General features: G+C 42.9%; 2 protein-coding genes across 17 annotated transcripts in view; one reads left to right on the top strand and one right to left on the bottom strand.

Moving 5' to 3' along the window:
- The window catches only part of NCOR1 (nuclear receptor corepressor 1), a 172933-nt gene that overhangs the window by 140244 nt on the left and 11049 nt on the right, over positions 1–21640 (top strand). For 9 of the 15 annotated variants that reach the window (XM_054571176.1, XM_054571186.1, XM_054571179.1 and 6 more), the window contains 11 exons: positions 614–841; positions 3098–3307; positions 3789–3938; positions 4298–4417; positions 6941–7106; positions 7315–7808; positions 10297–10425; positions 10791–10948; positions 11090–11313; positions 18074–18214; positions 19954–20096. In XM_054571176.1, the coding sequence (XP_054427151.1) occupies positions 614–841; positions 3098–3307; positions 3789–3938; positions 4298–4417; positions 6941–7106; positions 7315–7808; positions 10297–10425; positions 10791–10948; positions 11090–11313; positions 18074–18214; positions 19954–20096 (2163 nt within the window). The remainder of the gene's footprint in view (positions 1–613; positions 842–3097; positions 3308–3788; positions 3939–4297; positions 4418–6940; positions 7107–7314; positions 7809–10296; positions 10426–10790; positions 10949–11089; positions 11314–18073; positions 18215–19953; positions 20097–21640) is intronic. The other 6 variants (XM_054571180.1, XM_054571177.1, XM_054571188.1 and 3 more) reach the window with 3 other exon arrangements.
- Positions 16368–21640, bottom strand: part of TTC19 (tetratricopeptide repeat domain 19) — a 36734-nt gene continuing 31461 nt past the window's right edge. For both annotated transcript variants that reach the window (XM_054571193.1, XM_054571194.1), the window contains one exon: positions 16368–17135. Coding sequence is in view for 1 of the 2 variants with exons in the window: in XM_054571194.1 (XP_054427169.1) it covers positions 17131–17135 (5 nt within the window). In the remaining variant the exon portion in view is untranslated. The remainder of the gene's footprint in view (positions 17136–21640) is intronic.

Genomic DNA, 21640 nt, shown 5'->3' with positions numbered 1-21640 from the left:
TGGGCAGGTAGTGGTCCCGCAGCGCCTGTCTGTACTGCTTGGAGATGGAGTGGGAGGGCGCGCGGTCTCATCGCACTGCACAGACACTGCGCAGTTTTAAACTGAGGAACTACTTATTTCTGGAATTTTTCATGTACTATTTCAGACCACAGTTGACTATAGGTAAATGAAACCTCAAGATACAAAAAAGAAAAAGGGGGAGTGGGACTGCGGTCTAATTTAGTGACAGGCCACAAGGAGGCCGTGTAACAAAAAGAGAGGGGGCTGAGATTTGGTGCGTGTGAAATCAAGAGAATTGAGTATGTTCAGGTCACACAGAAAAAAAATAATTTATAATGCGATGTAAAGAAGAGTGTTGAACTTCATTTTAATCCTAACAGTAGGTCGTAATATGCTGGCGCTATGGTCTAGAACATGGTAATCTTCTGCAAACCTCAAAATCTTCTGCTAGTTCTTCACATTTGCATATTTTGCAAGAATAAATGTTAAAGGTTCAGTGGACAGGGAATATCAAAATATTATATGACTATAACCTGTGTTTGGTTGAGAAATGATTAGATATAATACTCAGCAAGTTTTCTTAAGAATCTGTGGTGTTGGCTCTTTTTCCCAGTTACGATTTCTTCTAGCAAATCTATCAATCATGAAAGAAAATCGACACTGACCCCTACCCAAAGGGAAAGCATACCAGCCAAGTCCCCAGTCCCTGGGGTGGATCCTGTAGTGAGCCACAGCCCCTTTGACCCCCATCACCGGGGCAGCGCCTCAGGAGAGGTGTACCGGAGCCACCTTCCCGCACACCTGGACCCAGCCATGCCGTTTCACAGGACTCTGGATCCCGGTAAGCCGGGCTTAGTGTGCTAACTTATGGCAGAGAAATAATATGCCTGTATTACTTTTTTAAACTTTCTGTTTATTAAAGTACAGTATGCAGGCAACTGCACATATCATTAGTGTCTGCTCGGTGAATTTTCACAAACTGTACCATCCCCATGGTACCAGCATCTAAGTCAGGAGGCAATATTCCCAGTACCCCTTAACTGGAAGTGAGAGGTATATGAAAAGCCCTCTTATCTGATGGCATTTGTTTAAGCTAATTGAAAAAGTGTCTTAATGTATATGAAGAATTATCTTAAATGGCACAAGCATAGCTTAAACATTTTAATTTACAACTTAGGCATTTATTTACCAGTGTTCTAATCTAAGGCAAGGGACCACTGATTAAAGCTCACTGTGTCTTTCTTATATAAACAATACTTACATTTCCAGGTTTGGTTTTTTTCACTGAAACTAGAATAGAGACACTTCAAATTAATCTAAATGCAGAATCCTTCTAGATATTTTTTCCATCTTTTAAAATGTTCTAGATCATACTTAATTCAACTTCTATATTGAATCTTTCCAAAACATTCAACTTGGCTTCCAGAGAAACCGCTCTTTTCATTTTTCTCTCGATTTACATATTATTTCATTAAGTTACATAATTACAGTAGCAAGTATAGCTAGAAGGAACTTGTGAACAGACACAACTGACTGTGGGTAAATATAATTCTGGTAGGTGCAGAGGTGTGTAGGTTTTCTGGAGAGCACCCACGCGGGACACAGGGATGCTGCCCGCCAGGGGCAGGGCCGCACGTCTATGGAGGGAAAGGAGCACCGTCAGCGCAGGCCGCAGGCCGCTGGCCGGTGGAGTCTCTGCCGGGCCCTCTGTTGTGACCCACCTGCTGTGCGCTGCACACCGTGCTGCACGCCCCTGCCCCGCCCCGCCCCACCCCACCCCACATTCCTCCCAGGTCCCAGACCCTACTCCTCTGTCTGCTCGGATTCCCTCAAATGGTTTTTTCTGCTCACACCTCTTCTGCTTGCCTGTTACATCATTCAAGTTGAAATTGGGACAAAGAACAGTTGTGTTTCACCGTGGTCTTTAGGGCCATGATTTTCATTACCCATATGCCAAGATTTCTAAGGCTATGTGTACAAAATACTTTATCTGAATTGTTTGTTAATTGAGGACAGTAAGTTTCAGATGAGTCCACACCTAGTCCTTTAGGGACTGTCCAGAATTGAGGCAGGATTCCCCAAGAAGCAGTTGACAGACTTACCTCGCTGGGGTTCTAGGTGAATGGCAAACATTCCAGAACGCTTGTCACATATTGTTCTATGTGGAACACACAAAAACACAGGTGTGCGCGCGCGCACACACACACACACACACAGATAGTTTAGTCAAGTTGTTAGACAAAATTAAATGTTTAGACTTTCATTTAGTGTTTATCATAAGTCCTTTATTTTATAGCAGTTGCATTAGCTTGTCATTTTTGAGTTTTTGCTAGATGACAAATGGTTTGAGGATAGAGATGCTATCTTTTCCTTTAATCATATCCACCCCTCCCTGGTAGCTTGGGTCATGCTCCAGCCTAGAGCTGTCAGACTGCGGCCTGTGTGCATGAAGACTCGTTCTGTCGGCACATAGCCTCCTGCGTTTGCTTCTGTCTGTGGCTGCAATGGCAGGGACTGCAAAGCCTAAGTTTTTTGCCGTTTGGCCCTCTATACAGAAAGTTTGCTAATCTCTCCTCTAAACACATGGACTAATTAAATGCTTATAGACTAATCATTTTCATCCCCAGGGAAGCAAAGTTACCATTTGCCACAAGGTGTTTTCACGTATATTTTGATTTGGTTGTATTGGATTATCAGTACTTCAAAAATAAATTTATTTTCAAACAGCTCTTGGATACTTCAGGTGAAAATATAATAAAGTTACATGGCAAAGATTGAAAGTGAAACTGCTTGAGAATTTTTGTACCTTCTGTTCTACTCATGAAAAGGTTAATATACTCGTATTTTGGCTAGTTTCTCCTTCCCCTTTTCCATTACATCTGACATTAAAATGTATATATTAATACTGATATCACATCAAAGGTCTAAAGAATCCACGTTAATCTCTAAAGTGCTGCCCCCATACTAAACAGAAGATGAATGTGCACATTATCTCAACAGATTGTTTTTTCCTTACTCATTTTGTGGGTGATGTTTAGCAAGTTAAGAATTTAACTAGACTATAAATGAAATGCCTTTCTCTCGTTTTCTTAATCAGCAGCTGCTGCATACCTGTTTCAGAGACAGCTTTCACCAACACCAGGCTACCCGAGCCAGTATCAGCTTTATGCAATGGAGAACACCAGACAGACAATCCTAAATGATTACATTACCTCACAGCAGATGCAAGTGAACCTGCGCCCAGATGTGGCCAGAGGACTCTCCCCACGAGAGCAGCAGCTGGGTCTCCCGTACCCAGCAACAAGGGGTCTGTGTCTTTGCAGTGCAGATTTCATAGAACTTACTGTGTTTACCCAGGGTTTCCTAGGTACTTATTAAATGTTTGTTGAGCTTGTGATGCAAAGAAAAGAAGGCCCATACTTCTTTCTCTAGCCTTAGCCCTTGAAGGCAAACTAAGTAAAGTATTGAGATGGGGTATTTTGGTGAACATTGAAATAACTGACCCACGTCATTGTGCTGGGTGTTTGAAATCATTGTTTCAACAGTTTACCATCTCTCTTAAGTCCATGCTCTTAGGCTACTGGGATGGTGCAGAGTATTTCATACCCTTCTCTAGACTTAAAAGTCTTAAAAAGTGACGATGAATTTAAACATTTTTATTTGTACTGTATACAAAGTATCATTGGGTTATACAGATAATTCCTCACTGTCCAGAAAAGCCATATGTAGTTCTGTATCTTTAGAATAATAAAGTTAACATAATTTTATTGTATTTGTCTTTTGAGCAGGAATCATTGATCTGACCAATATGCCTCCAGCAATTTTAGTGCCTCATCCAGGGGGAACAAGTACCCCTCCCATGGACAGAATCACTTATATCCCTGGTACACAGATTACTTTCCCTCCCAGGCCATACAACTCTGCTTCCATGTCTCCAGGTAAGAGTCCATATAGTCACACCTCACTCTGCTAGGACCAACGTGCTGAAGTGTGTACAGCCTAGCCTTTGAAGGTATTTTGGGCACTTTCTTTCCCATTTGGTCTGCTGTTTTTCATTTAATATTTAGTAATAGTTCCTATATGCCATCTGTCACTGGATATGCCAGAAATATCCTAAATGCGTGTGTTGTGCTCCATTTGTCATCTAAGACTTATAGTAAAATGAACTTCCTACATCTCAAGTATGAAACTTTTTGAGAAATTTTCAGTCCCTTAAGAATTTTTAAACAGTTTGATGTACCTGTACCTGATACATTAATATTTTTGTCTTTAACTGTCAGATTTCTGTGTTTTACAGGACATTCAACACACCTTGCAGCAGCTGCAAGTGCTGAAAGAGAAAGAGAGCGGGAAAGGGAGAGGGAGAAGGAGCGGGAGCGGATTGCTGCAGCTTCCTCAGACCTCTACCTGCGGCCAGGTGAGTGAGGTGGCTCTGTTCACACTTTGGACATTCTCGGTAATTTAGCAGGATGGGGCATTGTGTTGAATGTTGTGGGGGATGCCATGGTGATCTTACAAACAAGAATTATAAGAGCAAAAGTAATTAAATGCCTTAAAGGATGTGTACAGGTTAACAGTGCTATAGAAGTTGAAATGGCGCAGAGAGGAATTTTAAAACAGGAAAATGAAGTTTTCAGGATGACGGTATCATTTTGATGTGGCCCCCGTAGTTGGCTGAGATTGGGCCTGAAGATACTGGTCGTGGACGTCACTGGAGCTGAAAGTAGCCCAAGCAAAAAGGTCATAGATAGGAAAATGTATGTGTTGTTGAGCTATTATTTAAAGAATGGAAAATATGGTTAGAAAGTCGTATGACATTTTGAATTCTAAGTGAAGTGCTGCTGCCATTTGGCACAGTCGGTAGGTGACATGATCAGAGAGGCCTTTACACAAGAGTGGCTTAACATGGATTCAAACCCTGCACGTGGACATGGGTTGGTGCCAGGAGGACCATAAGACCATGTCAGTAGTTCATATGTGTTCTAATGATGGCTTAAGATACACGGACACTGGCAGTGGCCAGAAAGGAACTGCCAGGAAGTACATGGTGAAGGCAAATCAAAAGGACTTAATAACTAGATCATGAGGAGTGAGGAGGAGGTGAGAAACAAGAGTGTCTGCACATAAGACAGACCAGGATTAGTGAAAACAAAGGGAGTGGTTTTTTATTTTGGACGTACTTAATCTGTCTTTGGAAAATTTGTTTTATCCATGGTATACTTGTTTCCCTCAGTGACATCACATCATTCGCTATGTTCTTATTGTCAGGCGTACAGATCTGGCACTTAGGAGGACAGGCAGAACTTGGAGATCTGTGACTTAGGAGTCTTCTGCGAGAGTTGGAAATGGCTTGACTGCTATTTCCATGGGGTGGGCATATGTGGAGAGGGGCAGGTCAGCCCTCAGATGTCACTGGGAGGAATGTCACAGGTCAAGACAGAAGGAGCCAGAGAGGTGGTTGGAGAGGCTGGCGCAGAACCAAAAGTCACAGTGCAAGGAGGTGGTCATATTTATAAGGTCCCAGGAGACAAACCCTTTGAAATCAAAGTGATGGCACTATAGAGAAGGAGACTAAAAGCTAGCTATCATATTTGACCTAGTACTATCATTTCAGAGGATTTATCTTAATTCAATGGCTGCAAAACCTAAATTTAAATGTACTCTATTATCTATATATAATTTAAAAATCAATAGGTGTCTGACAATAGGAAATGTTTAATGAAATGTAGGTAACTCTATAATAATGATTTTATGTTGCTCGTATAAAAACATTGAAGTTGACTTAATTATAGAAAGCCAGGTACAAGTGATACATAACATTAGTAGGAACTATATTTTTAAAATATTTATGGTCCCACTGATGAATAACATACAGATTTAACACAATAAAATACCGTTTTTCTTCATCACATTTAAAAGGGTGATTAATACTTTGTGTTGGAGTGTCTGAAGAAATACTCTCAGACATTGTCGGTGGCAGTGTAAGTGGGGATAGCCTTTTCAGAGATTTAAAAATTTAGATAGCAATTCCACTTCTAGGAATATACCCTATCAAAAAAATTATATTAGCTCATGTGTGGTCAGAAGAGATAAAATTGCCCAGAAGGCCCATAGGTGCTACCTGCTGTGAGAATAGGGGTGTATTCTAAAACTGCTGGCTCTTGTGAGGGCAAAGAACGAGTTAAAAAGTCAGAGTGAGGACATAGAACAAGAGGAGGCAGGAAAGAAAATGATTAGAGGGGAAACTTTAGATCTTCTGAGTGAAGTAGTTTTGACCAGGTCCAAGTTGTGGCTTTATTATGGGAGAGCTAAGGTGAATGAACAAAATAATTCTCAAATATGGAAGAACTGTAGTTAGTGGAGCCATGTTTTGGGAAAAGGCATTGTAAGTGATTTCATGCCAAATTACGCCTGCTGAGAGAGACAGTGACTCCTAGAGGGCAGAGGAGAGGAGAGGAGCAGGAAGAACTGTGTGTGGGCAAAACAGCCTCCCAACCTGGGGCAGCAGTGGTATATCATTTTCATCATGGCACTCAGAAAGTTGTACCAAATTTGATTTTGGAAATGATAAACACACCAGAGTTTGAGGAAAAATCGGAAAGGTGAAGTCATCTGATTTGTATTAGTACTTCATTATTGGTGTTATTTTTGTTTCTCTGGAATCCAGATAGAAATTTGTCACAGATGGCAATGACAGTAAGTGATAGCAGGTGTTTTTGTTTCAAGTTACTAGTGTGGTTTTCTTGCATCTTTATTAAGAAATTCTTATAAAAACATATTTGTAGACAGGTCAGAAAGTGGGATACCAAGTTTCTTACCTCATTTTCCTTTTACCTATTTAGGTATATCATGAAATTAGCAATCCCTAAATGTTGCTGTCTTTAGGCCCTCCCTTATTACCTGTGTTTTTTTGTTTTGTCTTGTTTTTTGCCCCCTGCAGGCTCAGAACAGCCCGGGCGACCTGGCAGTCATGGGTATGTCCGCTCCCCATCCCCTTCGGTAAGAGCTCAGGAGACCATGTTGCAGCAGAGACCCAGCGTCTTCCAGGGCCCCAATGGAACCAGTGTAATTACCCCTTTGGATCCAAGTGCTCAGCTACGGATCATGTGAGTCTGTTGTATACATTTTGACAAAAACAAGCAAACCAAAAAAGGTTTCTTCCAGACACACTTTTTAGTTTGTGATTGCAGTCATCTTAGTAATGATTTACTACCCACTAAATATTTTTTGTTGTTGCAGTCTGTCCTTCATCTCCCCACCAGACCACCCAGTGCTGAGTCTCCCTTTACAGTTGTGGTTTGGTTTCATTTACAGGCCACTGCCTGCTGGGGGCCCTTCAATAAGCCAAGGCCTGCCAGCCTCCCGTTACAACACTGCTGCAGACGCCCTGGCTGCTCTCGTGGATGCTGCAGCTTCTGCCCCCCAGATGGATGTTTCCAAAACAAAAGAGAGTAAGCATGAAGCTGCCAGGTTAGAAGAAAATTTGAGAAGCAGGTCAGCAGCAGTTAGTGAACAGCAGCAGCTAGAGCAGAAAACCCTGGAGGTGGAGAAGAGATCTGTTCAGTGTCTGTACACTTCTTCAGCCTTTCCAAGTGGCAAGCCCCAGCCTCATTCTTCAGTAGTTTATTCTGAGGCTGGGAAAGATAAAGGGCCTCCTCCAAAATCCAGATATGAGGAAGAGCTAAGAACCCGAGGGAAGACTACCATTACTGCAGCTAACTTCATAGACGTGATCATCACCCGGCAAATTGCCTCGGACAAGGATGCAAGGGAACGTGGCTCTCAAAGTTCAGACTCTTCTAGTAGCTGTATGTATCTCAATTGGAGTTCCGCAATGTGATATCTGAGTAAAGAATGACTATATTTTTTAGGCAAAGCAGATCAATATGGTATAAAGAAAATCCTAATCTTGATAGTAAATGTAAAGAAAGGTTTTTGGGTTAGTGTAATAATGTCTTTTCTGCTATTTTTATGATTATTTAAATATCAGCATTTCTTACATTACATATACCTTTCAAGTTATCTTTCATGAGAAAATTATGCTCTTTATGAGAGTTAAAGTTGGAAAGTAGTTAGATGGAGTGCAGAGGTTATTGACATTTTCAGGTGTGTGAAGGGTAATAGGTGTATCATTAAGCTCTGTGTTACTGAGGCCTAATTTCTCAAGCAGTGTTTTCTGGGATATAGTTGGTTCCATATTTAGGCTGATACCCCAAAGCCTTGTATCTTTTGTCTAAGTTACAGAGTTTTTAAAAGGGAGACCACCTTATTATCGGTAATTAGTATTTACATTGCACCCTTCTCACAACCTCTTAGGTCTGTAAGAATTCATAAATCTACAGTAAAATTCTAAAAAAGTTATTTTAAATTTATCTATTGCCTAAATTCTGTATAGAATTTTTGAAAGAACAAGGAGGTATTCATACAAGCATCTGTAATATTTGAAATCATTTAACCATATATAGCCATCTCTCTGTTGTTTCCATTAATGAAATTGAGTTGGAGATAATGAAAAAAAAAATTATTTCTGATGCACCAGCATGCAACATGCAATTTTTTTTTTTACCTTCATGCCTAATTATAATTTGTTTGGGTGACTATCACCCTCATTCCTGAGGTCTTTGGAGAGATGGGGGCGGCTTGGTAGTAGTGTAGACAGAAGACTTCCTTTAGCCTGGGATTATGAAAGTCTGCAGAATAGGTGTTGTACACGCAGCAGGGGCTGGCTGAGGGGGGTGGATCTGCGGTGAAACGAGGCGGCCCTCTGGAGAGAAGGCGCCACACACAAGGTGACCCCGCCTGGGGCTTCCGAGCAGCCGCAGTGGCCGGGTAACACTTCCTCATAGCTTTTCAGTTTGCATCACAAACTGAGCCCTTGCTCCAGGAGGCTGACTTTTAGAAGGTCTGAAAATAGAAGGTCTGGCTTTTCTGAGTGTTCATGTTTCTGAGTGTAGTATTTTTTGTTTCTTGGGTTTTTTTAAGTCATTACGTAAATTACTTCATAAATCCCATAAGCCCTTTAGTTATGCAGTGTGGGTTTCAGCTTTCATCTTCAGAGCCTCCCTCCCCGGCAAGTGAGCACAGAGCCTTCACCTTACTCTTAAGGCCTTGAGAGCAATGACCACGGTTTAAGCGTCAGGCTTTCTCCTGACTCTGTATATGATGCGGGAAGCAGATTTAGATTGTTGGGTACATACACAGGGAAAGGAACCAGTGGGTACAAAAGTTGCAAAGTAGTATCAATTACTTTGATTATAGTGATTTGTTTTAGTTTTCCAAAGATCATTTTCATCCCAATTATCAGGTTTCTGTTCTCCTGAGCGCACTACAAGTTAGGTAACTATAACCTCCGTGACCTGGCGCAGGGTCCAGGGAAAGGGCTGTGCGGCTGAGTGCTGGCGGGACAGGTGGTGGCCTGGCAGTAGAGTTCATTCCCGTCTTCCGTACCTGTGTCCAGGATCCACAGTCTGATCACACTTGCTGAGCAAGCCGGGGGCACGCACCCTTTAGGCCTCTGACGGTCTTCTCAGGCTCCTTGGTGCAGCACGGAGAGGCAGAGAGCACTGTTAAGTCAGAAGGTTCCTGAGGAGGAGGTTGCATCTGCCTCTGTCCCGTCCTCCGCTCTGAGGCCGTGGCAGGACTCCGAACAGCTGCCTGGACCCCAGCTGCATGGACCCTTGGTTTCCTTAGGAACCACATCTCAGAGGGTCCCTTCTCTGATGCGTGCTTCCTTCCTGACATTCCCTGTCACTTCGGTTCATTTTCACAATGTGACATGGTGCTAAAAAATTGTTTGGAGTAATTTTTGTCAACAATACTATGGTGATTTGAGAAAATAATTATATAACGTCACTTAATCTAAAGCTTTAAAATCATCCAGCTTTGTAGCCTTAAAGTTTTTCTGTGAGCTGTCCCACAGAATTGAAATTACATATTGAAAACAATAAACTGTTGAGATCTACCCTCTTAGTTGTTAAATTTGTTCTGATAAGTGTTTATTTCCTGGTGATTTTCTTTTCCTGCTCCCAGGAGAATGTCACAAATCTGTTTTTTATTTTGCCTCACCTAAAGGTCTTAGACCCCAAATCCCAGAAAACCCTGTGTCCTACCAAAATCAGAAACACCAAGGAAGCATTTACGGTTCATCAAGCTCAATATTTTTTATCATTAATCTGGGTGCCATTGGACATTTCTGAAAATAAAAAATGAAAATATGCAAATGGGTTTGAAGAACTTAGACTTTTGAGATTTTTCCTAGGATTAGTTTTAAAATAAGATTCTTCTCTTTTCTTAAAGTATCTTCCCACCGGTATGAAACATCTAACGATGCTATCGAGGTGATAAGCCCTGCCAGTTCGCCTGTGCCGCCTCAGGAGAAGCTGCAGGCCTTTCAGCCAGAGGTTGTTAAGGCAAATCAAGCTGAAAGTATGTCTTTTTTAGCCACCAGTTTACATATTTTGATATTTGCATTTATCATTTGCTTCTAATTATCTGTGCAGAGCAGGATAAGAAATAACTGGTTTTGTTAGTCCTGTTTTATATTTTTAAGATATTACTTCATTATTCATTTGCTTATATTTCAATGACATAGAAAATAGTTGATACTAGTTTTGTTTTGCTTACTTATGATTTCATATTAGTCCTCTAATTTATTCAGTAAATAAATATTTTTATTCAAAAGTAAGATATGAGCTCTGTTTAGATATATGTGCTATAGTTGTGCTTGATCTTTGGTAATGAGTGAGAGGCGGGGCGTCTCTGGAGTAAGATGCCTACCTTTCCTCTGTTAGCTGAAGCCACCAGACAGTACGAAGGACCATTACATCACTATCGACCACAGCAGGAGTCCCCGTCTCCACAGCAGCAGCTGCCCCCTTCTTCCCAGGCCGAGGGGGTGGGGCAGGTCCCCAGGACCCATCGATTGATCACACTTGCTGATCACATCTGTGTAAGTTTTTCATTATTATTATTTTTTTTAATCATGCTGAAGGCACGTTTCACATAGAATCATAGTAAAGATGTCTAGTTTTTTTATGCTACATTTTCTTCACAAGTACTTTAATGAGTTTAATTCTTTTCTCATTCACAGCAAATTATCACACAAGATTTTGCTAGGAATCAAGTTTCCTCACAGCCTCCCCAGCAGCCTCCCACTTCAACATTCCAAAACGCACCATCTGCTTTGGTGTCTACACCTGTGAGGACGAAACCACCAAACCACTACAGCCCAGAACCTCAGTCTCAGTCTGTCCACCACCAAAGACCAGGTTCAAGGGTCTCTCCAGAAAATCTTGCAGACAAATCCAGGGGAAGGTATGGTCTTTATTTCAAACCATATGAAAACTTCTCAGCAGTAAAACAATTTTAATATCTGTAAGATAGAGGGTTCATTTCTTAAATCTGAAGTGTATTTACCTTCATTCCTTGGAAAGTATGGACAGTTGCTACATCCTGTTTGAGGGTTTGCAAAGGCAATTATGAAGAATATGTAGTGTGGCAGTAGTGTGGGGACACTGAGTAGCCCTTCAGCAACATGAAACCACTTTTCTCTCTCCGTGGTTGCTACCGGGTCAGAAGCAGTGGATATTTACGAAGCTGACACTAAATGATGAAAATGAGGCCAATAGAGGCACCATGAGAGAGAACACATTTTGTATGGCAGGGCCACCAGATAAAGAGCATATCTTCTTACTCAGTGCTGTTAGCACATGCAGACCTAGAGAAAGGCCCTGGGCTGAAAATCTACCCCTGCAGGCAGAGGGCAGGAAGAGACTGTAGAAAGAGTCTGGCCTTTTCAGTCTGGGGATTAGTAGACTTTCTACATAAAAAAACACGCGCTGGGCATCTGAAAGATGAAATGGATCCTTGCCCTGCTTGGAAAGTGCCAGAGAATTACATAGGGTATAGTGGGGGGCTAGTCAGAGGTGCTAGTACATGAATGCGATTAGAAATTACTTTACATGCTTGATGAGGTCAGGACTATAGGAGGCAAAGGAGGGGTACTGGTTTATGTCACAACAGACATTGATGATGAACAGTTTCCACTGGAGGTTTGAGAGAAGCAATTTCCCCCTCTCTCTCAGGTCCAGCTCACAGGTCAGGCAGTGAGTGGGCCATGCCTTAGAACAGCTTCACACTCCACTGCTCACAATTGGCTCTTACAATTGGACACGCACCCCGTTTCCACCATGCACCCTAAATGGTTAGTGTGAGGCTTCATTTAGCATGGAGGTAACTTGCTTGGGTGCCAGTTGGACGCATTGGAGACATAGCCCACAGCAACAATATAGGCACGTACAAGAAAAAAGACATATTAAAAGAAAACACTCCCAGGTATTAGTACCAATTTTTTCTACCATGCCACCCAACTTCCAAAAACCCGTGTGTTAATACATCTCCTAGGTTTGGAGGTAGGTCACTTAAAGTACTTACTTGTTTTTACATGGGTTCTGAAGAGGAGATATTGGCAGACTCAGATGGTATTAAAAGACAGTGTTCAGTTTGGATGATGGCACTGGTGTGCACCCCACCCTACCCCCCGCCCCGTCCCCGCACTGTGATGATGCCACAGGAGCAACAGGACTGTAAGGTCGGAAAGGCCAATATTCAGCAGAGACTTCTCTGGGCATTACCTTCCTAACCAGATCTTTGGAAGTTAGTGTAGCCCCTGCCTCAAGAACCTGGCCAGGCCATGCAAACTCGCCGTGCTGGCGAGGGACGGGTAGTGCTGTCCGGTGTAAAGAGTGAAGGGGGGGGGGGACTGTGCCAGACCAGGACCCCTAGTTTCTCCTGCGAGGATGGCGCATCTCTGTCCATGTATAGCGTGTCTCCACAGGTTCTGATTGCATTAGAATGGCTGGATCCCACCAGAGGTTTATGAGTTCCTCCCCACCTCAATGGGGTGGCCCATTGCAGGTTCCAATAAATGGTCACCTTCTCAGGGACAGTAGGGCTCAGTATTCACAGTATCATAGCTCGTTGATCCATGGCAAGCAACCAGACTATCGCTGTGTCCTTTATTTTCGACATCTGTACTATATTGAGTGCATTAGTCTGAGTTCCCAATCTGGCATATGGGGCAATAGGCCCCATGGGTTGGTCATTTTAATGTGTTAATGCCTGAGAAGATGCTCATCTTTGTCCACCCAGCCAAAATAGGTTTCCCAGTAGTTACTTTATCTGTTGTTTAAGGACACTGTCTTTTTCATTTCACCTGCCCAGCTGGCTGCCTTTGGGTTTTATGGGAGGTAGAATTTCCATTTAACACTGTGTTCTTGTGCCCATTCCTGAACATCACGCCCTTTGAAATGTGACCCCTGATCACTGTTCATTAGAGGTACCCATATGTAATACTCTCCTAGTCCCTTTACAGTGGCATCATGATTATTTTGCTGACATGGGGAGGCCTGAGTTAAACCGCGTTCAGTGTGGACACAGACCGGAGCCTATTTGGAGCCTTTCCTCAAGGGGAGAGGCCATGTAGTCGATGTGCCAATCCCTTACCCACTGGAGGTTTGGTGGATGGCCCCAGATTCTCATGGTCATTGTCCAGGGTATCACTGGAGCAGACAGGATAGGACACAACTGCATTAACCGGATCACTGGGTTCTCAGGGGGCCTGCCTCCTTAGATATGCGCCATCCGACCACGGCTCTACGGTGCTGTCCTCCGGTGTCCCCAGTTTGCCGTGTCCACTGTCATGTCAGTTACTAAAGCGTATATTTTTGCCAAGCACCTGCTTCCTGATTTCCTAGGGGTGTGGAGACCGTGTGGGCAGGGATTTGGCAATCTGCTTTGGGCTCTTGTAAGCAGAAATCTTTCCACGTCTCTTGCCCTCATGAAGGTTTGTTCGTAATCAACCTTTTTCCATTGTCTGAGCCACAGATTCATTGTAAAACAGCCCAACTCTCATTGCATAGGATTAGTGGCGAGGGTTCATGTATGATTATTTACCAGGCAGCTCTTACCTTAGCCCACTGGCTAGTGTGGTTTATTCCTGTTCCCATCCAGACAGTATCAGTGGATGGTTGGGTAGCAGCTGCAGTCCAAGTAGGTGGATCCCCCCGACTAGAGTGATTGGTATATCTGGCTTCAGCTAAGGTTGCCCCTATTCCTGTTTCATAGGTTGCAGGGGCCAACATGGGAACAAGAGCAGAGGTATTTGAAGGGTCTGTATATTCAAGGGGGCCTAATAGTTGTTGCCCCTCTAAACAGAGGGTTATTTGACAGTGCACTCTGCTGCAGGAGTCATGCCTTTCACTCAGTGTAGGAATCTGGGTGGAGGCGTTGCAGTAAATGCGGTAGGAGCAGAAGGCTCTACCCCTTTCATGTGGTTTGGTATGGGGTAAGCTTCTCCTGTGTCCTGGATGCCGTCAGGGACACTTGATGGTCTTCCCCGACCGCAGTTCCCAAGAACTGTACAGCAGTGCCTGGATCTTGAATCTTCTGCCCATCGTCTCTGCTGTAGGTGATCCAGCCAAGTGCTCAGGGTTTTCTGTAGCAGAGGCGGGTTTTCACAGATTAACATTTATGTCATCACTGTAACAGGCCCACTGCACTGGGGTTGGAAAAGGAAACAGTGACAAATTGTGGTCGCCATTCTGTGGCATACAGTGGGGCTATGTAGGCGCGGGGCTATGTAGGTAGCCTTGAGGAAGCACTTTGGAAAGTCCCTCATTGACCCTTCCAGGGGCCCAACAGTCAGGGCTATGCTAAACAAGACATTAGCCAGGTCCAGCATAGCACATGTTTCTAGGACCATAGTCACACTATCAAATATAGTGGCAGTTTTGGGCACAGCTCCATGAACAGGGGGTGCTCTCTTATTTAGCTGTCATCTACTGTCCATTCTTCAGGAGCCCTCTGCTTGTTTAGTGGCCACACTGGTCTGTCCGGCGCACAGTGCCCATACAGTGGGGCTCCTGGAGAGTCTTCCCACCCTTAAATCCTCCCAGTACCTCTCTGCAGTGGTGGTAAACCTGCCGGCTCTCAGTTGGCATTGCTGCTTAGTACCGATTTGATTAATTGTCCTTGAAGGTGGAATTCCCTCACAGAGGTTTGTAAAGCCTGGCTTTGCAAGATCTCAACACCTGGTATGTTTTTGGGATTGGGGAGGTGAAGACGTCCTACTCCTGGTGGTGGGAATGCCCAATTTGCAGAACAAGGGGGACTTTATGACCATTACAGTCTGGCCTCCATAGCTGTCTGGATTATCATGTATTGGGTACACTCAGTGCATGTCAGCCAAAGCAGTTATTACCCTCTTTATTTCTGGAGGACCAGTGGATGGTGAGTTCCACATGGAGCCTCTGATTGCCCCCCATTGCCCTCACCCAAAGATGATCTTCACCTTCATCCTATACGGGCTTTTGAATCATCCTCACAAGCCCCTTCTCTGCTGCCCTGACTCCTGCCCTTTATTTCCCTCTGCCCAAGTTCTGAGCCTTTCCCATAACTTCAGATGCACTCTCGTGACTGGTCAGTTTTCCCTCAGTCTGCTTCCCATTTTGCAACTCTGATTTCTGCCTCTAGCTGGGTATCAGTGGTCAGATAAGGGGCCAGCCTGCGGCGCTGCCCATGCGCTCTTTCCTTGCCGTAGTGTGCGATGCGCACTTCTTCCAACAAACGCAGGACACCGCTGGTATTTTCAGGTTGTCCCATACTCACGTGGCAGCCTGTCCCGGAGTGGACGGCCAGCCTGGGGATTCCCCAGCAGATGCCTCTTTCCCAGGGCCCACTTCTTTAGTCTCTTGACTGGCTCACAAGTTATTAGTACAAGCAGACTCAGAGGAAGGTCTGGGACTGGAAATTTACCTCCATAGCAAAGGGCAGGGAAAGACTGAAGACAGAGGATGACTATTCCAGTCTGGTAATTAACACAGTTTATTAAGGGATACTTACATACTTAGACAGCTGCAAAATGAATGGGATCTCTGCACCTATGTAATTCTTTGGCACCTGCCAGGAATTCTATAGGGTGATGGGGGTGGGGGAGCTGATAGTCACAGGGTACTAGTACATGAGTGTTCCCAGGTACGGGAAGCTACTTCACATGCTTGACCAGTTCAGGACAATGGCTTGTTCCAGAAACCAGCATGTAGTAGGAAGCAGAGGAGGGGTGCTGATGTATGTAAGAGTGAATATCGGTTACGGTCAGACAGTTTGCAGGAAGCAATCTCCCCTCTCTGGTCCTGGCCTCTCTTTCAGGGCAGGCAGCAGCCATGTCTTGCAACAGTCTCCTCCATAATGTTCTGCACTTGGTTGTTTTGTTTGTTTTTTTTTTGTTTTTCTTTGAAAAATGGAGGCAAGGTGGTAGGTAGACTAAGCATTGGGACCTGTTAAATTATAGTAAAGTAGCATGAACATTCATAAAATTCATAAAAATGCGGAGAACACGTCCGGGATATTAGCAGGTCATAGATACTGGCAAATCTCTAGAAGATACACAGTGGGTTAACGAAGCTGAGCAGTGGAGGCCGTCACTCAGGGGATGAGAGAGAAATTGGAGCAGCGGTGCTTCTCCAGCCTGCCTGCCAAACCCTTGAGTTAGTCAGTACCATGAAGAAGTAAGAATACTTTAAGGAGCAGAATGATCTTCATTAGAAAACAAAAACAAAAATACTTTATTGTGGTGGTTTTCAAACGTATGCAAAGGTAGAAAGAATGGTATAATATGACTGGGTGGATCCATTGGCCAACTTCTGTACTCATCAGTGTGTGGCCAATTTTGTTTTATTTTTGTTCCCACTTGCCTATCTTCCAACTGGATTATTTTGAAGCATATCTCAGACATGATCGTGTCCAGAAGCTGGATGATGTTGAAGATAAGATGAAAACACATTTTCTCTTTTAACAAACAAAAAAATCAATTATTAAAGCAAGTTCAAAGCTTGTATAGCAGAGTCATGGTTCACTCCTGATGCAGAGTTTTATGTAGCAGATTTTGAGCAGTTGATGGTGTTTGTGAAAAATCCATTTGATTTTTTCATTTGTAGTTTCTACATCACTACAACTGTGCATTTGAATTAGGATTGTCACATTTCTTTCATTGGCTTTTAGTCAAATTCTTGGTTTTACAGTTTAAAATGTTCACGCAATCTACAGTGTTATAAGGCACCATTGATGGGATTCTCAACCTATAAGCAAAACACAACACACAGGAGTTTTTCTGGAGTTCTAGACAAAACGTAAATGCTGTAAATCAGGAAAAAAATGGTTGAACATGCTATGTAAAGTTAAAATAAACTAAAGATCAAAATGAGCAACAACATAGTGAATGTAGTCTGATCCATGTCATGGAAGGGAGTTGATAGGTCCTCTTTCAAGTTTGACAAATCAAGAAAAGTATAAGATTACTGTGTTTTAGAGGTAATCATCAAAGAACTAAAAGGAAAAAAAAAACCTGTCAAAAATAGCCACCTCTAAGAACTGGGTAGGGTTGATTGGGAAAGGAAATCACAAATTATATTTAAGCATAACAGTAATAAAAGCAGATATTAAAGACCACATATGAATAACCACTAAGCCAGAAACTTTTTTTGGTCTAAACAGTGTGTGTATCTCACATCACCCCTACCAACATGGTATCCAAAGGAGGAATATTGTGAAGAACTGCTTAGTCCTAAAATGATGTATCAGAGCCTATCCTGACTCACTGGATAGATTCCTTAGGTTTCAGTTTAGTACTCAAGTACTTTATCTTTTAACTTAGTGGGGAAAGACCTGGTAAGTCATGAGTCACAGTGAGGCTTAAATAAGCCCAGGCGGCCTCTCCTGGGCCGCTGGCCCAGGGCCGTGGGGTGGGGTCTGGTGCCAGAGCCTTGCCGGACCTGCCCTGCTCTGTGTGCCAAGCGACTGTGTGCCTGGTCCGGCAGGCACACCCACGTAAACCAGCAGTAAAGGACTTCTTTTGATAACCAGATATATAATGAATACCTGAGGGAACTTTTTTCTGATGTAAATTGGTGACTTTCGTTCTTTTTCTTCTGAATGAAGTAATGAGTTAACGGGTTTAGGGTAAACTGCAGGTGAGCCTTAGGCGGTTAATCTAATATTTTATATGTTACAATATTAGGCCTGGAAAATCCCCAGAGAGGAGTCATGTCTCTTCAGAGCCCTACGAACCCATCTCCCCACCCCAGGTTCCAGTTGTGCATGAGAAACAGGACAGCCTGCTGCTGCTGTCTCAGAGAGGGGCAGAGGCCGCGGAGCAGAGGTGAGGAACGAGGTGCCCTGCCTCGCTGATGGCGTGTGCGTGCGTGCGTGTGTGCATGCGTGTGAGAGAGGGAGGGAGGGAGGGAGGGAGGGAGAGTGTTAGAGAGTTGAGTGCCTTTCCATTTTCCTTTAAGTCGGTGCCTTTTTTCTTTGGGGTTATATGTCAGAATAGGACTCTCAGGGGATCATTTAGTCTGTTTCCCTAGTGATCTGATACTAGTGGATTTTAATGAAAAAATTATAATGCTTATAGGTTGTAGAAAATAATTGTTTGTTATTCTCCTTGAAATTAGTACTCCTAGATGTTTTTTTTAAACCTTTTCTGTCTGCATGGTCCCCCTCTGGATTCATCTATCACTTGAGTGCTTGCCAGGGACCAAGCATTGTGAACTATATATGGAAGGGAAATTAATGATGAGCACCTGTGCTGAACTGCATAACATTATTTTCTTACCTATTTCCCCAACCCAACCCTATGAAGTATTAGAATTCCCACTTGGGTTAGACATGGACATCTGGGATTTGGCCTCTATCCAGTCCACTTCCGCCAGAGTGATTTGTCTAAAACTCCTAGAGTCAAGCACTAGGTCATTAACGTGGCATTTGAGCTAGGACCAGGCTTACACTGCTCACCTCACTTTCTGCCACTTTTCCCTCACACTTCATTCTTGTCCATATCAAGTTGCCTGTTTGCTCCCTGAATTCCTTTCAGTCCATATTCATGCTTTTTTTTCTCGGTGCGGAACACCCTTCCCCAGTGCTCTGGGGGGTGAACACATGATACGCCCATGGTCAAATAACGTAAGAGCGAGCCCAGCCTTAAACCAGGGTCGGCCTCACCCCAAACTATTAGTGCATTTCTTTCAATGTGTTATTTACTTATTATATATATTCATTAGCAACCAAATAGATGTTGATACCTTTCAATGAAGTGAGGAAGAAAATTCATTTTTGAAGAGGGAATGATGTTACATGTAATTACCCATTTTTATATCATCTTACTCTCTTTCTTGGCAAATAGTAGCTTCAGACATATTCTCATGTTTGAATGATGAATGAATCCACATGACCAGATTATGTCACCTGCAGTGTTCCATATGTTCTCTGTTACAACCCCTGGCTCCAGTTAGAGCTTGGTAGTCTGAAGTTATTGGAGGAAACTTGTTTTCTTAAATGTTTCTATGTAGGAAGCTGCCAATGAAACATGAAATTACACGAAAGCTTTGAAATGATTTGTAACAACTTCTACATTGTCGTTTCTCTCTTCAGGTCTAATGGTTGAGTGCTTAAGTGTGAACTCTTGCTATTTTATAGGCAAGAGTGCTACTGATTATAATTGTACTGTACTTCAAAGTCATTCTGCTAGTCAGATAGTTCCTAGTTCATGTGGTAACCATAAACATGGTTATGCATGCAGTGTTATGAGTTGTTTCTTAGTTTTTCTGCTAATACCTGTTTGCTGCTTATTCATTCTTTGTTAAGAATCTTTGTTCTAGATTATCTCCATTCCAGTCCTCATTTTATGATTTCATCTTTGAGTGTTAAAGTATTTGACCGTGTCCTCAAATATAATGCACTGACTGGCTTATGGTCACATACTGCTCCTTTGGGTGGTACCCACACACACAGGATGAGGAGGTGGTCGTTTTCCCAGGTACTCTGACTGTTACTATCCTTGACAGGAAAAGCCCCCCAGGTTAAGAGTTCAGGTGATAATAAGCGTAACTGTGTTCCTGACAGGAATGATTCCCGCTCACCAGGGAGTATAAGCTACTTGCCTTCATTCTTCACCAAGCTTGAAAACACATCCCCCATGGTTAAATCAAAGAAGCAGGAGATTTTTCGTAAGTTGAACTCCTCTGGTGGAGGTGACTCCGACATGGGTAAGTGGGATTTCTTCCATAAAACCAGACTAAAGTATTAACCACGGCGTCCCAGTGTCGCCTCTTGTGTGACCCGTGCATGTAAAGGCTCTTGCAGGCATCTGTCTAATGACATCTGATCCTAGTTCCTTCTCATGTGTCTGCTGGTACATGAAGACTTTTTATTAGGGAGCAAGAACTTGCTATTTCTGAAGCTGTCCATTTTCTCTTTGAATAAATGCTGGGTCTAGGAAACTTTTTTCTTACGTGGGGCTGGATTAGTTCCCCATATTTTTTTCCCCCACTCGTCTTGGTTTTATCCATTTGGACCGGCTCTGTATAACAGTCTCTTCAGCCATTTGAAGACAAGTCATATCCATTGAGCCTTATCTCTGTAAATATCCCCCATTCATCACGACTGGCCTGGTTCTGAGTGTACCATCTCAGTTGTGCTCTAGAAACATTCTATTTAGCTTAGCCTTTCAGTAGATTCTGAGAGTCATCATTATTAAGGGAGTGTAAGATTGTACTAGGGTTTTTTAGCAGCATGTATACTGCTGGTGCACTTAGTATTATATACTGTGCTTCGCACCAATGCAGATATCAAGGTCCGTGCTGATACGCTGCTCTGGATCCATACCCTTCCCCTGCAGTACTTTTGTACTTAACTTGCTCCAAGTGTAGGATGACGTAGTCTGAGCTCGCATCATTCTGACGTGTTCCACCCTCTTAGTGTCTTCTGGATCTCAGTTCCGTTATTCAGCATCCATCTGCACATCTGATAAACCCGCCTTCTAAAAGCGTCGATGATAATGGCAGAACAGTTTTTTTAATATATACATAGCACTTACTGTGCTGTCAGCACCACCTAAGAGAGTGTGTGTGTGTGTGTGTAGTAATTTAACCCTCACAGCAACCCTACCCATTACGAATTATAGTTATCTCCATTCCGTAGTTGAGAAAACTGAGGCTCAGAGGTTTTAATAACTCATGCTTGCCCTCTCTAGTCTTTGTGTTGCCATTTTAGTGGGAAAAAAATTCTCGGCAGGAAAATGCCACATATGAATTAAATAAGCCTACTTTATAATTTTCTCATTTTTCCCCCTTGTTCTAAGCTCTCTCATTCATTAATTTAACAGTTATTTATTGAGCAGCTACTATGTTGGATGCTTTTAGAATGACAGATGGTCTCTAATCTCTGAAAATAATGGAACAAGTATCTAACAGAAGATAAAATGTATTAATGTATTGAGGAAAGTATTAACAAAATTGCTTAAGTTTGGGGTTTTTTTTGATTGCAAGAAGTTTTGATTGTGGAAGGGGACAATTAAGGAATTGCATTAAGCAGTGATTTTCAGCCTCTTTCTTCTCATGGCAGATATAATTACTAAAGTTCTGCAGTACACCAAAAAACATACTTTTTGCTCATCTGACAAAAAAAGATAAAATTTTGATTCATTCACACCTGATGGCTATTGTTGTATTGGCTGTTGTCATTTCTTAATGTGATAATCTAGCAAAAGTGCCCCTGACTAAATCGTCAGGTAGTGCATGAATTCTTGCCG

The sequence above is a fragment of the Pteronotus mesoamericanus genome, unplaced genomic scaffold (assembly GCF_021234165.1).
Source record: "Pteronotus mesoamericanus isolate MK-2021 breed Mesoamerican mustached bat unplaced genomic scaffold, CSHL_Meso_final contig_22, whole genome shotgun sequence".
Taxonomy (NCBI): domain Eukaryota; kingdom Metazoa; phylum Chordata; class Mammalia; order Chiroptera; family Mormoopidae; genus Pteronotus; species Pteronotus mesoamericanus.
The sequence above is the reverse complement of the archived record's forward strand: the minus strand, read 5'-3'. Positions and strand labels throughout refer to the sequence as shown.